Here is a 17,891-nt window from a genome sequence, read left to right on the forward strand (position 1 = left end):
TGTTTGATGGCAGGAAGTGAGCCAGAAAGTAAGAGTGTGGTAAGGGCTGAGTGCACCTACGGGAGTGTGAGACAAGAGACAGAGGAGCAGACACTTCATGATCAAAAACAAAACCACTGCTTTGGGAGTGTCCTTATCCCCTATCTTTTCTGAGGAACTCCCGCATCGCTGTAGAAAGGAGCTTGGAGAAACTAGACTTGCCTCCTTAAGGCTCTTTGCCCCTGAGCCAATCTGATTATCCCAGAAATTTAGAATTTGGAGTGGGAGACGCTAGTCTCATCTCAGGCTGGTCCCTTGAGCTGGGAACATGTAAACCATAGAGCTGTGAAGCACTTGTGTGCTTAAAGAAACAGTGAAAGCTGACCTGCTTAAAAGGAAGTGTGAACGAGGGAGGAAGGACCACTCCAGAGGGAGAGAATCCTGAGCAAGCGATGCTGAATGTTTTCCTCCTTACCCTCCTAACCTCCAGAAGCCTGCCTTTGCTTCTGCCTTTGAGTTGAAGAGATACTCCCTCGCTTACTGGATGTGCCCATTTGTGCTTAAGTTCACTCCCGTGCGTTTCTGTTCCTTGTAACTACAAGTATGTGACTCAGCCTACCCCTGATTGTATACCTCCTAGTGCCTCTCTGTTCAGTTTCTCGTGGGTCAATGTGATCTTTAAAGAGCCAGGGCTAAGCCATGTCTCTGCTGGTGTCACTGTGGTGTTAAGCCGGAAATGGTCTGAGAAAAATGAGGGCAAGTGAAGAAGAGCAAAAAGAAATATTTATCCTATTTTCCTTAGTTTCTTTGGACAGTTCATTCAACAGATTTTAAGTGCTTCTTCTGTACTAAACACTAGGGAGTGTGCTAAGGATTTGTGGTTAAATATGGCAGATGATTCCCATATCTTCATGGTGTGTAGTCTGGTATGGAAGACAGACCGAAAATAAGTACCCCTCATGATACATGGTGAGTGTTATATCGGGAAGTCAGCATAATGGACATAAGATCACAGAGGCTCCCTGAGGAATGTCCATTTTAAACCCCTGTTGTCTGTAGTGAATTTGGGGTGACTGATGACTTGTGTTAGCGTTTCCTATAAGCTCATTTTTATGGATGAGTGAGAAATAACAGCATTTCCTTATCCAGTGTTCTTTCAAAAAAATAATATATTCTTGATATACCTCTCGTAGTACCTGCTTATTGCCTATGACAAGATCAAGTTACAACCTACCCACCAGGGACCTGCCTGGGCTTGGAAAGCAGAGAGGGCCTTCCTGACCGTACAGAGTTGAGGTTTCAGTTGTATCCATAAGTGTGATTATTTGTTTTAGGCTTCTAAACATGTATCATTTCAACCACCACATTAGTATCACACTACGGAGGAAAAAAACATGCATGAAAAGCACAGACATTTCTGTTTTCATGACTGAGATATTTTAGATTTACTTTACCAACTAGGTCAGACAAAGGAATGGAGGAGAGAGTTCTCACACAGAAGCCAGGGTGGCAGGTGTTAGAGATTTTCTTACTCCGTTAAAGTATTGGGTATCGTGTCCGGGCCTTTATTGCCAACTTTTCCCCTTGGGCATGGAGAATAGGTAAAACACCTTGGCTGCCAACGATGGTCGTGAATGGGAGGTTGAGAAAGCTAGAGCCTTGGTAATGAAGGTGTGTGGGATAAACCACTGTGGGTTCTCTTGTTGCCAGGGCAGGCGGGTGCAATTTACTTTGGCTCCGAAGTGTTTATAAATTTGTTCTGAAAGCAAAACAGAAGACATATTTTTAAAGAGATCTACAGATAAAAAGTACACCTAACAGAGCCATACAGTGACCTGTTTTGTCACATTTCCAGCTCTGTGCCGTGGCCTGGTGGGATGCCACTGCCCAGTCTGAAGTTGTGGTTGAACCCCTCAGTTTTCACACAAGTACAGCCACTTTACCATTTGTTCAGCTAACTTTTAAAGTATAGGAACTCTAGTCCTCACTGAAAAAACATAATTCTGAACTGTATGCTTCCCAACTTTTATCAAACGCCCAGTTGAGAGAAAGACTGTTTATGATGGCAGCAGGAAGGATATGCAGTCCAACACTGCTGTGCAGTCTGACTTTTCCTACTTGGGTTAGCCTTCTGCAGAAATGCCTTCATGCACTGTGCCCTCAGCACATACTGAGGTGTACACTATAGCTATTTTTGAAGTAATTGTCTACCCTAATGCTTAGTGCCCTTTTCATGAGAAGCACTAAGCAGTAATATTTTTCACATGAGAGGGCCAGAATCACTTTGCTTTCTCTAGGGTGGAACGTACCAGCCTGTGTGCTGCCGCTTTGGGGATGGTCCAGATGGCTTACTGGCCACGAGAACTGATCCCCTTAGCAGGGCTGGGAAGATCCAGTCATTTGGGCCCTAGCAGTGTCTCCCATTCACTCCAGAAGCTGTACAAATCTAATTTTCTGTATGTGTCAAGAGGCAAAAAAGGTTTGGAGAACAGCTCTAAGGACCTCTGGTACATGGTTCTTACAGATACGTGCAAAATAGAACCTGTTATGTTTCCCAGCAGATCTTTATTCTATTTTGAATAAAATAGAATATTATTTATTAAATTATAATATTATCTATTTTGAATAAATTATTCTAATTTTCTTTCTGTTCTTTTATATGTATTTCCTTAGTCATGACTTTTTGCTTTGTTTTTTATTGTTTGGTTATATTGTATCTGCTTTTTAAGCCATTTCAAATTCTTTGTGAAATGGAGTAGGGAATGTATTAAATAAGTGATCTTAGTTAAGATGAAGTTTGAAACTTCTTAGTTAAGAGAGATGAAGTTTGAACTTAGTCTTGCTGTTTACATTAAGTTCACCCAAAAATATGCTTTGTTTTAGGTTGGAGTACAGTAGTACCCCTTTACCTGTGGTTTTGCTTTCTGCAGTTTCAGTCAACTTGGTCAAACGTTGTCCGAAAATATCAAATGGAAAATTCCAGAAATAATTCTTAAGTTTTAAATTGAGCACCGTCCTGAGTAGTGTGATGAACTCTCTCGCTGTCCTGCCCCATCCTGCCCGGGTCATGAATCATCCCTTGTCCAGCCTGTCCACACTGTACACGCTTGTTAGTCTCATGGTAGCGGTCTCGGCGATCAGATCAACTATCATGGTATCGCAGTGCTTGTGTGCAGGTCACCCTTATTTTACTTAATAATGAGGCCAAAGTGCAAGAGCAGTGATGCTGGCAATTTGGATATGCCAAAGAAAAGCTGTAAAGTGCTTCCTGTAAGTGAAAAGGTGTGTGTGTGTGTGTGTATGTATGTATGTATGTATGTATGTATGTATGTATGTATACGAAAAACGACTTATAGGGTTCAGTACATTACATGGTTTCTGGTGTTTACTGGGGGTCTTTGAGGTAGCCCCCTGTGAATAAGGAAAGACTACTGAATTCAAAATACCTTATAATATATTGAATATGCCTGGGTGGGAAACTGGTATTTGATGTTCAGTTTTGCTACCAATCTGTTGAGTCAACTTTGGTCAAGTCCTTTATGTTTTTTCTGTTCTGAAGCCTAACAGATAAACTGTCCATTTTATTCTCAATTTTGCCAAAGTATTTTTATTATGAGATACATCAAATAAATACTTGTAAAGTCCTTTCAGGTTCTTGATGTTTAGCAGTGTCATTGCTCATCCTAACCGAGAGGGACTAGGAAAGATTCACTAATTCGTTAGGTTGTGGCTGGATTGGTTTCCTTTACCCATTTGTTGGGATTATAGTCCTAGAGCAACAGATAACTTGAAATTGAGGATTTAGAATATTAAAATGGTTAATATTTTTATAAGCTTTATGTCTGGGATGGAAATGAGTTATTCTGTATGTAAATTGCCAATGCTAATTTTCCCATTGGTGAGGTCAAAGGAGCATTGCAGTAATTCAGGCCTGTGAAGGTGGTTCATGTGCAATCCTGCCTCTTCTGCAGGGTTTAAGGGACTTGGGGGAAAATTCATGTAGGTAGGTTAGTGATTGAAAGGTATTTAAAGTAATGGATTTGCAGTTCTGTTTTTATAAAGTGGTGTTTGTTTGGTTGATTTTTAAACAATATGTTTAATTCGATTAAGGGAGTTTCTTGGCTGATGGGGGGAATATGTGTATAATTGGGAAAGGCCCAATTATCTTATTTCAAATAACTTGGTTTCAATTATGCTTGGTTATCTTATTTCAAATATGCTTGGTTTCCAGTTGTGAAGTATATTGTTCCTTTTGATTTCTTTTGGTATTGGTTATAACTACTTACGTTTTCAAAAATAATCTGACCTTTTCATTTTATGTTTACTAAGAAGAAAAGGTGCCCAAGGAACTTTTAGTTTTTAACAGAAATGAAGGAAAATGTAGATTATTCAAACTGAAAATAACAGGTATTAATTAATATAAGTAGTTATAGCATTTATTTAACATACGCTTGTTTGATTTTCGTCTCACAGAATAATTTAAAATTTACTGTATAGATCACTTTACTGTAACTTAAAACTTGTCAGGGAGAAAAAGTGACCACTGCTAATTCACTGTAATTTTGCTGATGTCTCTTATTACTAAATTAAAAGAAAACAAATGGTTAATTTCAGTTGAGTACACACAATGTTTGATTTACATGAAAAATGCTTTTTAATGCTAGGCCGTTGAAGACCTAAATATAAGTGTTCTTAATAAAATAAAACATGGGTTGAATACTGTAAACATAATAAATACAATCTTGTGATAAACAGGGCTGAGTGAAATAATGTTAGTAAATTAAATCTTTGCTTTGTGGTGGTGGGGTGCTTCTTGAAGGCTCTGTACTCAAGCCACTTATGGTAGGATCCTGACATTTAACTACACCAGGATGCCTTTAACAACTGGTGATTTATTCACGGAAGTACTGTTGTTTATTTAGTTTTAAAGTTCCCACCAGAAGATCCCATGAAGATTAGTGTCTCATGCCAAATAATGCCTTCAGCATTGTAAAGCAGTCAGTGTGATCGAAATCCACGGCTTACCCTTCAGAAAACTTGTATTTATTTGAGCAAAGTTCAACCGCTCAGCAAAAGACAAAGAAGAAATTAGTCATATAATGAAAAAAATATAGGTATAAATAACAGTAATTAGGAAACTTTTCCCCAAATAGACTTATTTTGAGAATACCTCGTCTCAAGTACATTTTTTTAAAAAAAGCCAGCACAATATTTTTGTAAGACGACCTATGGGATAGAAGTATTAGAAATACAAATGACCAATTTCTCTGTAAACCACTTAAGTATTGATTCTGTTGAAGTTGATCTCTTGAGTCCCTTTTGTCTAGGGCTCGTATCTCTTGAGCTTTTCCTCCTTCAAATTACGTGGTCAATAATATAGTCAGCCAGACTAGAGTGTCTCCTTATTTTAGTTTTTCCTAACCTTAAAGCGGAATACCTGCCTGAAACTACACAGATTGCATTAAGAAAAACACTCAGTATTATGAAAGTGTTTAATTTTAAACATAAGATTTGATAGGCCATCAAGATTTAAAGTAAGAAATTATTATTTTCCATTATCCATATACCTGCACAAATTCCTTTTCTATCTTATTTTTACCTTTCATTATCTCCTTTCCTAAAATTTTGCCAAATACACTTCTTTTAACTGTCATCAGTGTGAGACAGAAAAGGGAGATGGCAAATCTTAATCAAATAGCATGGAAAATGAGTTCTGGTACTATTTTATCAAGAAATTGTGGTCAGTTTTCCCCCTAGATTTCAGTAAAAACATTGGGGAAAAAATAGAATATAACATTAACAAGAGCAGTCTCACACAAACTACATGTTGCATGTGTCGACTGTAAACAAAAGTCAACCTGATATTCCATCACCACAAAGGATTTATTCAGGAAAAGGAAAGGACTGCAATCCAATCCATGCAGCCATGGTGAGCCACATACACACACTGCAAGAAGAAGCAGGAAGCCCCCTTTTAACGGGAAGAAGAAGTAAAGAGGAGGGGCTCTTAGAACCTTAGAACTCTGTTGTGAACATAGATTTCTTCCTGCGGGGCTTTCCTACCGACATAGGGCATGCGAGCTGCTCCTACAGGCCCTCGAGACTCCTGTCCAGGTTACAGTCTCATGGAAATTTTGACACATTGTAAATGTGACAGGTCTTGGGAAATGGGGGTCACCCCACAAAGATTACTCTGGTGGTTATCATTTCTCGTGGAGAGAAGTTAAAGGTGAGGGGAATAAATATATCTTCAGGTTTGTATCATATTGTATTTATTTCATCTTAAGTTCAGGGGTACAGTTTTCATAGTCGTAGAGGGAAGCTGTGTTGTAATTTTATAGTTCTGGTCAGCCACTTTTCTCCGCCTCTGGAGAATACAGTTCTAAGGTGGGAGAATAGAATAATCTCAAGCAGTTTGTCTCTCACCTGAACTTTGAGCCATCAGAGACCATTATTTTTTATTGACTTATGAATCATTAGTTCTACAGCATTTAAAACTGAAATCTTATTTGTGAAACATCACATTTTTACACCCTAGCTATGAGTATATTATGCTTAAATCATATTTTGTTTGTTTCCTACCTTTGTTCTTCCTGCCAAAGGATTCCCTTTACCATTTAGCCATAATTAACCTTACTGTGTCTTATTATCCTTCCCCAGACAGTCTCGCCCCTTTGATATTTTCTTGCTTGGATGGCTAGGAGCCCATTTTGTCTGGGCCATAAGACTCGTCTTTCAGAGGTGGTTTTTTTGTTAGTTTCTGGTGAGTTGAAGTTAGAAGGATCTCTGTGTCAATCTGTTTACTCCCCTGACCCCCAAAAGGAAACACATTTACTGTAATAACAAATAGAGCCATAGGTAATCTTTGCAATTCACTCTGCCTCCTTGGCCCTGCAGGGTCTGTAACCAACTGCTATGGGAGTGTCACAGCTGAGGAGCAGCATAAGGCTCACGCACCAAGTGTCTGTCTGTCTGTCTCTCTCTCCTTCCTTCCCTCCCTCTCCACACACACACACACACACACACACACACACACACACACACAGGTTTGCTTGGTGCTTCATCGTGAAGCCTCTTTGAAAGGGTGTTTGTGCATTTGGGGGTACCTGGGCGACATTGCTCTCTAGCTCTGGCATTCCTCAATCTGTAACCATTTTGTGTTCAAGCATATGGGTTCCGGAACAACAGAATTTCTGTTAAAATTTCTTTTGTTTCTTGGTCCTTTGTAGGAAAGATCTTTTTCTTTTGAATTCTGGTCATGTTTTTTACTATCAATATAAAGTGATTTGAACTAAGGGGGTGACATTGGGGACAAGTGTTATAGTTCTTATAGTCGGTGTTACAAGCTATAAATGCCTTGATGACAACTACAACACCCTACATATCATTGTGTCATAAGCCTGGAGCATAGTGAGCATTCTATGATTTTTGTTGAAAAAATAATAAATTTAGTAAATACGGGGAAGAACAATGAATAAAGAAATAACAATGTAGATTTAAAGATAGCCTGTGCAGTATTATAAAAATGTCTTTTAAATCACATTAAAAAATCAGTGGGTTTCCTAACTATTACATAAATAGATACGAACTTTGGAGGAAATCACACAGAAAATACTTTTACCTGGTCAGGCAGGCAGCTAAGTGATAAAGTTATTCTTAACTTGTCTGTAGTCTTTTGGGCTGCAGTCAAGGTTTGCTTTATATGCTCATGCTTATATCTTAATAAATCATTAGATATTTAAAAATTTTATTAGGAATAGCAAAATAATAAAAACAATGTTATAGAAATATCTTGTCAGTCGAACACAACTACGTTTAATTTTTCCACGTATATTTTAATGTGTGTATGTACTTTATGTAGCTGTAATCACAATCTATGTTTTCATTTTTTTTCAATTAACATACTTTTCCATGAAATCATTAGATTTTAATTTTACACACACTGTGGATTGTGAGATCTGACATCTTAGCGTCTGTGTAGAGATTTTGCAAACATAGTTTATAGGCCAAGAGCTAGTAAGACTGAGTTCCTTAGGGCGGTGCATTCAACATCATTAGATTGCTTTTTTCCCAGCAGTGTTCTTTTGGGAATCATGTTTAATTTTATGGCTAAACTGAAAGAAGATATTCTGCTGCACTGATAGAAGTTTTGGGGGGAAATTATTTTTTTATGTGTTTCTATTTTCTAAATATGTCATGATTGAAAATTAGAAAAAAAGTAAATACACAGTTTAGATCTTTTTGTTGTTAACGGCCTTTTTGTAGAGAATGAAAACAGTGTTACTAAGTGAAGTGTTTATGAAGTGGCTTTGTTAGACTTGAGGTTCTTTTATAGTTTAAAGATAATCTAAGTTGAATGTTTGAAAATAGGACACTGTGTTTGAATTATATCTTTGAACCTTCTCCAATTTATTCTTCCTGTGTGACCTTGGGTAAGACATCTAACCATAACTGTGAAAAGTAGGAATAAAAATATCTGATGCTGATTATGATTATGATGATGAGTAGTTTGTGATCTTCAGAGCTACTGGGAAGATCTTCAGAGCTACAGCACAATTGCTGGACTCTTTAGAGCAACTAATTCAGTATAGGATAAATTATCTACAGGCCCCATTCTTACAAGCAAGCATAAGTAGAAAAGGCAAGGAAGGACCTGGAAGCTGACTGTGTAGCAAGCGCTTCTTGGCCACACAGGACTTCCAAGCATGCGTAATTTAGTTAGGCTCAGGTCAGTCTTGCAGAACACGGAGGCCCTGTCCAGGACTGGGTGAACTGACTCACTTGATTTCTCTCCTGTAGAGCCTGGCCCTGTGTCAAGTTCTCTTTTAGATTGAGACAAATCCTTAGTCTTTTTCAATTAGCAGCCTCTAGCATATCCCTTGAATGTTGAGAATAAAAGACTTCTATTAGCCTTCATGCCCCAAATGAATTCTGAATCAAAAAATAGATTTCTGTACTAGTGTGTATATTAGGGGAGGGCAGGTAATAAGATCTATCTTTTGTTTACCTAGTTCGGAAAAGATAGGTTATTTCTGTTAAAGATGGAGTTTGATTGGTGATAGATTAAAGAGATAGATTGGTGACAGAAGGATTACACAGCATAAAATACTGTTAATCTAGTCAAGCAAATTTAGACTTGATATTGACAGAACAGCTAAGCCCCTTGGAACTTGTCCAGTTTGAGAATATCTTATTTGTTATGTTCATTAACTGAAAAACTAAGGGTTGGTTATAAATTTATTGCTTTAATGTTTGGTGAGTGGGAGTTAAACTGTTTTTCAGGAAATAGTGGCAAAAAAAATTAGCCACACAGTTTTAGCTAGTCACTCCTAAATCGATGAGAATCATCATTTTGTTAATTTCATCAACATGTTCATTTCTTTCAGCTCCATGTTCATGCATGTCTTTTAACCCGGAAACAAGAAGACTGTCCATAGGTCTAGACAATGGTACAATCTCAGTAAGTACACGTAAATAAGATTTCCAGTTGAAATACTTCCCTTCCTGCAAGTGTGTATATATATGTATTGTGATAAGAATTATTTATTAGCTTTATTCAAATTAACAAATTAATTTTCTTTCCAAGTAAAGTAGAAATGGCAGTGCAGCAAATTATGGTGACAAGGTGTAGGGAGAGCTGTCATCCATCTCACTTTAAATGCTGACAAGATTTAGTTTAACTTACAATGTATACAGTGCCTGGAATAGGGGCATTATGAGGCCAACTAGAGAGCTACACAAATACGTGCGTTAGTAAGAACAAGCAGTGATACTAGTGGCTTTGATCAGATGGTTGATCGTGGTGTCATATGCTTCCCCACACAAGTGACAAAACACAAGGAAAATGCCTTCTTTCAGACCTGCATATTGTGATCTTGTCTTTAATACTCAGTGTTCTCCTTCCCCTCTTTCTTCTGCTCTTCATTGCCCTCTTAGCTCCCTCTAACATGTGAATAGAATTTTGTGAATTTCTATGAATTTGTAAAGAAAGCACAGAATTGAGAATTTAGTCTGTAGAGTAGATTCAGATAAATATTAGACTCTGATTATAGATCTTGAGGGAACTGAAGTTATTAGAGATTGGAATCTCAGATTATACCGCTTACTTAATCTTCTTTTTACATATTTATTTTCAATTAGTATATTAACTGGTAACAAACTGATCTGGTAAATTCTCCATTTTGGTAAATTACCCAAGTATGTGTTGCCTTTAGTTCCGGGCAAGAGAGGCCTGCTTTGGGACTGTGAATGAGAGACCCCTTGGGCCACACTTCCCCACGGGATGAAGGAGCTGAAGAGCCCAGAGGATGTGCCCAGATTAAGCCCTCACTCTGCCTATCCTCAGACTCTGGGTACCCTATAAAACCAGTAGCCTTAGCCTGAAGACTGACTGATGGTCAGTGGTCTGAGGTGGGTAGAATGTCCACACTTGTGCAGAAGGCCCCTCAAGGTGTTGATTAAACTGGGGAATGGGAAGGAAAGAGTATGGGCTGGCCCTCCCATGTCACCACACCACGGTGTGGAACTTCAAGGAATCTAAAAGTTCTAAATTTGTACTTGTACCTCCAAGTAGTTGAACGAATACTTGTCAAGATTGGAGGAAGAGACTGTACTTTATTTAATAGTTTAACTTTTGAATGTTTAGACGTAGGGAATGTAAGTCTCCGTTTGTGGTCGTGGCCTGACCCCTACAAGGAGTCTGAAGAGGTAGGCCTGAAATTTTCTGTCTTATATTTAGTCAGAATATTTGTTTGGTAACCTTAATATTGTTAAATATGAATCAGCCTATTCACAAATATTTATGGAATTTCTATAACATCCAATACATTTGATAGCTCTGTAAACTATTCCTTCGCAGGACAGAAGAGAAGTTCATGATATAGATCCTTTGTCTACTTGAAGGAGAGCCATTTTTAAAAAGTGGGATGTGTAAAAGATAAATTTATTTTTAAAAGATAAAGGGATAATTGGATTGCTTAATGAACAAGTGTTCATTACAAAGGAAATCTGAAAAGGTGAGCTGAGATCCATATTTTGCCCAATAGTATATGTAACACTCACTATCCATGAAAACACTTATGTATACGTGATATATGGGTGATTCTTTGCATTTTTTAAAACAATATGGGTGCTGATAAATTTGGCTTTGAAGGCAAGAAAGGTGAACAAGTAAGTTATGGAGAGTTCTGGCTATGTATTATATATAAGAGGAGAGACCATGTTAGCCATTATTTCTTTAGTAAATGACACACCGGAGAACTGAACATGAATCAGAGACTGGCCTAAGGTGGAGTTTCTCTCAGTGTGTCACTACAGTGCCTGGATATCAAACCTTACCTTACCCAGGTCTTCTAAAAAAGATTAAGGCCCAGCTCGTATAAAGCAATTTCCTTAAAAGTACCTCTTTTATGTTGCTAAAGAAAAAGGATTGTATACCCTACCTATTCTCATCTGAAGGATTGTAAAAAGCTCTGAGTTAGGGAAAGATGTTGGGAGAACAGCATGTTTAAGGTTCGGAGTTCTCACTGAACGCAAGAATAACAGGTTATTTACTAAAACACTTTTATACGTCTCAGCTGTTTAAAAGTTCAGTTTCTGGACATAAGAAATTTTATTCAGAGACTCTTCATTCTTTGTTCCCTGCATATAGCAAATAAATTTTGAAAAGAAATACTGATTAACTTATTTTTATTCTAGTTAGCTTATTTTGAAACAAAGAAAGAAAAAAATCAGAAAATAAATCCTTATTTTATTTTATTTTACGGAATAAAAAAGATTTAAGAGGCATTTAGCCTTATGTAACTGAGTAGTGAATTAGGAGGCAGAGATAACAAATACGGACCATCTCAAAAAATTTGACCACAAAAGGAGGAGAGAGATGGTGAGTGCAGGAACAAGATATGGTAGTAGACAAGCAGCAAGAGGGTCCAGAACAATTTGGAGAATTTGGCTTTGGGAAAGAATAGGGACACTTTTGAGACAAGTGGGGAAGAGACAGTATTGAGATATAGGAGAGGAATGGCCTTTTATTTTTCCCATGAAGTAGCATGTTAGATCACCTATTGAGAGAAGCTAAAGTAGGGTGAGGGGATATTTTCATGTCTAAAGTGTGCTTTTTCTGATCTCATAAACAGAACCCTTTTGCCATCTTTGTGTACAAAGTTTCAGTTATTTCTCAAGGCATTATTCAAATGTTATATTTTCCTTTTTTTTCGGTTTCTTTCTTCCTCCCTATTCCTTTTCCCTTTCACTTCCTTTCAACAGGTAGCTCCTTAGCCCTACCAATTGAAACTAATCACACACAGTATTCAGGTTAGCTATGTTGTATTGCTTAGTGAACTTGTTTGTAAAAAGTTTTTAAGTCTGTCTCCTCCATTAAAGTATTGAGTGTTGAGGTCTTGGTCAGGCTTTTATTCATCTCCTGTCCCAGCAGATCTTGGTCTGGTTCCTTGTACAAATTAGGGATTCAATGAATAATTTGTTAAGTAAATTGTTGACTAAAGTATGAACACTATTATTACTTAATATAACTGATTGTAATAAGTACCTACTTAAATTCTGAGATCGTTCATTTGTATAATTCTATTGCTGTTCAAAATGTTTTTCACAATGGAATTATCCTGTGTAGTAGAAGTTATACCAATAATTAAATTCATCTTGAGTTTTCAGAAATGCCTTATGTTTTAATGTTGAAAGAAGTCAGTCAGATTGTGCTGCTATTCATACAGAAGTAGGACTTCAAAATTTTCTTTCATAATGCCTCTGTATTCTAGCCAATCAGCAAATATTTAAATATCAACTGTGTGCAAAAGAATTTGCTCAATTCTAACAGGTGGTTCCTGATCTCAAAGAGCTTATCTTTCAGTTCGATAAAAATGAAGTTATGAAATAAGTAATACAAAATTTAAGAATGTAACAACAAAAGTAGCAGTACACCAGTGAGTGTGACGTTGGCAAGGCAATGAGGTCAGAAGAGTGTGGGAGAGTTTTCTGGTCTGAGTCAGCTCCATGGAGATTGGATGAGAGGTAGATTTAGAAGATGGGCTAGGATTTGATTAGCTAAAGATAGGAAGGTAAGGTATTTCAGGCAAAATGAATTGGCATAAGAAAAAAAAATGGAAGTAAGAAAGGGTAAGAGATGTTTGGAGGGAACTGTTTGGTGAGAAATCAACAGTTTGGGGAAAGGCTTATTGGGATATAAAGTATAAAATATAGTTGGGGTTTGATTATGAGAAGCTTGACTCAGGATGAGTAGTGAGCTTTATGTAAATGAACTGGATCCCTAACAGGGAGATATCCCCCTATCACCGTTCGGGAATACTTTCTAAAGTCTTCAGAGGGAATAATTGACTAGTGAGGAAATGTCAAAACACAGAAATTAAAGAATTTCCATTAAACTAATTTTTGCTAACTCTACTGAATAATGGCTGTAGAATAGTCATAGACTTGTATATATAATCATCTTTATAAATATATATTTTTCATCAAAACTGTTAGTGAGCCAAATTTTTTATGAAAATCTTGCCAAGATAAATGCATAGTCATTGAACATTTTGTGAATAAGACCTGAAAATGGTAAAGTCTCTGCTCTCTGAAGATTCATGTCATATATATGTTAGGGGAAGTTTGATGGAATGAGAGGAAACGATTGATGTATATAACAGTTAACATTCAGGATAGTAAGTATTGTATAAAAATAAATAATACTATGTATGGATTTGTAGTTCTTGTGGTTATTATAGTATATGTTACTGTTAATTCACATAAGTTATCCAAGAAAATGAAAAAATAAAAAGAAGCAAACATTTATTGGCCATCTACTATGTACCAGGCTCTCTGCTTTATATACATCACCTCATTCCAGGTTCACAATAATCCTATGATGCAGATGGTATTGTTCACATTTCTTAGGTCAGGATACTAAGGCCTGGATACATGCCTTCTTGTGCGTACTTAGCTAGGAAGCAGCTCTCAGCAGAGCTAGGAACTGTGAGTGCTTTAAAGCCTGGGCTTTCTCCTCATCCCACATTGCTATCCTGGAGCCACTTCTACGTCTATAAAGAATTCCTGCTAATAGCTTTCCATCCCCTGCCTGTTGCCTCTTCCCCCAGTAGGCGATTATAACTCTATGCTTCCAGAGTATCCTTGGGTATGTTTCCTCATTTGTTTATGGGTCTGTCTCCTTCACTAGACTGTGAACTGCCTGAAAGCAGAGACCATGTCTGCTTCAGTGTTGTGTCCTAACAGAATTCCTGGACCACTGTAGATACCTTGTAAAATGTCTGTTGAACGAAGGAGAGAAGGCATTTCAGTTCATGTCATCAGGATACCGAAACCAAAGTTGGGCACTTAGCTGGCAGTTACAAATTGCTCTCAACAGTTGACACAATATGAGTGAATCCTGCATTTAAATGACTGGTTTGGGCTGTTATTTAAGAACTTGATGTTTGACTCTGCTTCCTGAAATTCATAAACAGAGATACATTAAGCAGCCAAATAAAAAACTTAAGTAGAAATATAACGTGTTGCTGAGAGTTTGTGGGACCCTAAAATATGCTGTTAGTAAGACTTCCATTGCCTGTTTATCAGCTAAGACTAGAAATCTGATGAACTTTTGGGATTCTGAAAGGAATGTGCCATCTTAAATCATTTATTATTACTTGGAGATTCATGTTTTACAATAAACAACATAACAAGAGCATTACTTTGTGTTCATCTATTTCACCAGTGGTATTCCTTAGATGGCATGTTCTAAAATTGCTTCATATGATGGAATTCAGAATGGAGTATGACTTGGCAGAACCTCATAGATAGGGAATCTGTATCACAGGTCACAGTAATCACAATCACTCAGTCAAAGAGTTCTTGTTGCAACAGTGAAAAAAAAAATGTTCCTTTTCCAGAAGGTTTGTAGCTTCAAGGGAGAGGAATGTAGTTTCTATAAGAGAGGATGTTACTTTTTCACATAAAAGGAGAGATTACCTCTTTTAAAATGTTGACCTTTAACAAATAACCAGATATAATTTCTACAGTTTATTTGGGAACAACAAAAAATTGCAATTTGGGACATACAGTCTGATGGGGAACCAAACACAAGACCAGAGAAGCAAAGGAGAGGGATGCCCTTTTTATGGACTCCAGAGGAACTGTTGTAAACAAAGAGTCCGTTGGAAGACACTGAAAGTTCAAGGTATGGTGACTTTTCATTGGCAGCATTATGACAGTCTTCCATTGGCTGAGCTGTTACTGGGCAAGAAGGGATCTTTTCTTCCTCCTACTGAGGTAGTAAAGTGGTATCACTTTCTGTCAGAGATGCAAGGTACATCTCTTCCTGTTGGGGTCAGTAATGTGGGTTGAATGACAATGTGCATGAGAGTTCACTTTTCTACCCTCTCAACTCCATTTTAAATGAAGTTTCTGTTTATTAATTTTCACAAAAATATAATGCTCAGCATTCACTAGAAGGAAATAAAAAATTATCAGAGCTGTTTTTATCACCTAAAACCAGGATCTGGACCTCCAAGTTTTATTATATTTAGAAAGTCCAAGGTATTGTAGTATTTGTAATAGTCCTTGTATTTTGCTATGAGAACAAGATGAGTCATTACTAGTTGCATCATATCAATACCTGGTGTATTACTTTCCTGGGGCTGCTATAACAAAGTACTAAAAACTGGGTGACTTAGAAAAATAGAATTTGTTCTCTCACAGTTCTGGAGGCTTGTAAGTCCAACCTCAAGGTATCTACATGGCCATGCTCCTTCTAGAAGCTCTAGGGAAGATTCCTTTTTTGCCTTTTCTTAGCTTTTCGTGGTTGCAGGAAATCCTTGGCATTCCCTGGCTTGTAGACAGGTCACTCCAATCCCTGCTTCCATCTTTACATTCCCCTTCCTCTCTCTGTCTTCACATGACCTTCTTTATAAGGATACCAGTCATTGGACTAAGGGCTTACTCTAATCCAGTTGTGATCTCATTTTAACTAATTACATCTGAAAATATCTTACTTCCAAATAAGGTCACATTCTGAAGTTCCAGGTAGTTATAAATTTGGGGAGGACATTATTCAACTTAGTATACCTGGTAATACTCCATCTCACAGTATTTCCTTCACAGTGTTCTAACTGTGATTAGTGGATTAGGAAACAATTTTGTGGCTATGCAATATGATGCCTTCAGGGAGGAGGTATCCAAAGATACTTAAAAAGGGATGATTCAAATCCCCTTGGTGGAGATAAGGAAAGATTAGAATTGAAAAGGACCTTAATTCTTCTACATCTAATGCCACCCTCCCCTGGAGTAAGTGATATATTGGATAGGTCACATGTCAAGGTAGTGGTAGCAGCTAGGACTTTTCTGACCCTTGTACAGATTTTCTTATTATACCAGGGTGATTCCTTCACACAACTAGGATAGTCCAATTGCAAGGAATTGCCCTAGGATGGTCATTAAGGAATTGGAAGCTTGTGTTTTCCATGCATCACGTCATTGCTAAAGGGAGAGGAGGAAGAGGAGGAAGAAAAGGAGAAAGAGGAGGAGGAGGAGGAGAAGGAGGAGGAGGAGGAGGAGGAGGAGGAGGAGGAGGAGAGAATTATTTGAGCATTTAAAGTAACAAAGTGTTTTGGATGAGTTGTTTAGTACTGTGGGCTATAATGAGTCTATAGGGACTGACCCAAATGTTGAGGTCACATTCTAAGGTGATGGCAAATAACCTATGAATAAAGCACTTCAGCTGAATATACAGTTGAGCCATTCCTACTGGAGAGAAAGTATTTTGAAAACCTTCCCCTTGATGATCTACGAGATAGCAGTGCTACAGCTGACTTGTCAATCATCCTGGTGCATTCTAAATTTTGTTCTTATTAAAGAATTGATGTTGCTTCTGGAATTATCCTGCTTTCCAGGATTTCTAGTTTGATTCCATACAGGAATAATATCGTAATCATGAGATCAATGGAGTGTAGATTTGAAGAAAATTCCAGGAGGTCTTGTGTTCATAGAAATGTGGACCTGGAATGTACAGGGCCTCCTTCTTTTAAACTCTTACATAACTTCCCTATTATTTATCCTAGCTCGTGTTTCATTATTCGGTGGTTTCTACCACAAAAGACTACTATTTCTGAGTCATTTCATCATTTTATGGCAGTGGATTTTGTAATGTGAGGAGTTCTTTTTATAGACTGTTATGTAGTTATTCTCTTCTGGGCTTCTTCAAATAAATTGCAAGGAACTTAAATGTAAATATATAAATTTACATATATATGGCTTTTTCTGCTTCATAAGAGTCCTAGGGCCAATATACCAGTTTCTTACTATTTATTCATATAGCATGATTCACTGAAGGTGGTTTTGTCACAGAAACCACTATTGTTGTCAGAGTTATCGTGCCTTCTGTGTTTGTGTGGTTCACAGACCTTCTTAGAACCTTTCAAGGACAAGCTCATCTCCTCCAGTACGTCACTGCCGTCTATTGTTCAGTACCGGCATGTTATCTAAAAACATGGTCAAGTAGTAGTGAATACAGATGCCAAGAGCATTCTGTGGCCCAAGATTATTTTGTGGCATCTCCATTGCAATTATAAATTTTTGAATGTACTCTTGATCCCACTCTTAGACTGATTCTATGGCATAAATATGCGAGGAACACCTAGATTGCCCTGCATGTTAAATTGGGCGCTGAGGAGATCCAGTAGGGTACACGGTGGAAATCATTTACACACTACCTACCAGAGTTATCTGCCACAAAGGATGGCCTAATGGGGACATTGTATTAACTGTTTCAGAAGGTGGTCATCTTATTTGGCCAAGTCAAGCCGCATATCTAAGCTTCAGAAAGGCAGTGGCTAGGAGCTGATGAGTGTATTATGTTTCGAGTTACTTTCCCCTTGTCTTAGACCTTAATAATCTCTCTCTCC

The 17,891-nt window shown here is 37.6% G+C and overlaps 1 protein-coding gene across 2 annotated transcripts in view; it reads left to right on the forward strand.

The window, feature by feature from the left end:
- WDFY2 (WD repeat and FYVE domain containing 2) overlaps positions 1 to 17,891 on the forward strand; it is a 173,519-nt gene that overhangs the window by 81,210 nt on the left and 74,418 nt on the right. For both annotated transcript variants that reach the window (XM_081045387.1, XM_081045388.1), the window contains exon 3: positions 9,366 to 9,439. In XM_081045387.1, the coding sequence (XP_080901513.1) occupies positions 9,366 to 9,439 (74 nt within the window). The remainder of the gene's footprint in view (positions 1 to 9,365; positions 9,440 to 17,891) is intronic.

The sequence above is a fragment of the Rhinolophus hipposideros genome, assembly GCF_964194185.1.
Source record: "Rhinolophus hipposideros genome assembly, chromosome: 4".
Classification (NCBI taxonomy): domain Eukaryota; kingdom Metazoa; phylum Chordata; class Mammalia; order Chiroptera; family Rhinolophidae; genus Rhinolophus; species Rhinolophus hipposideros.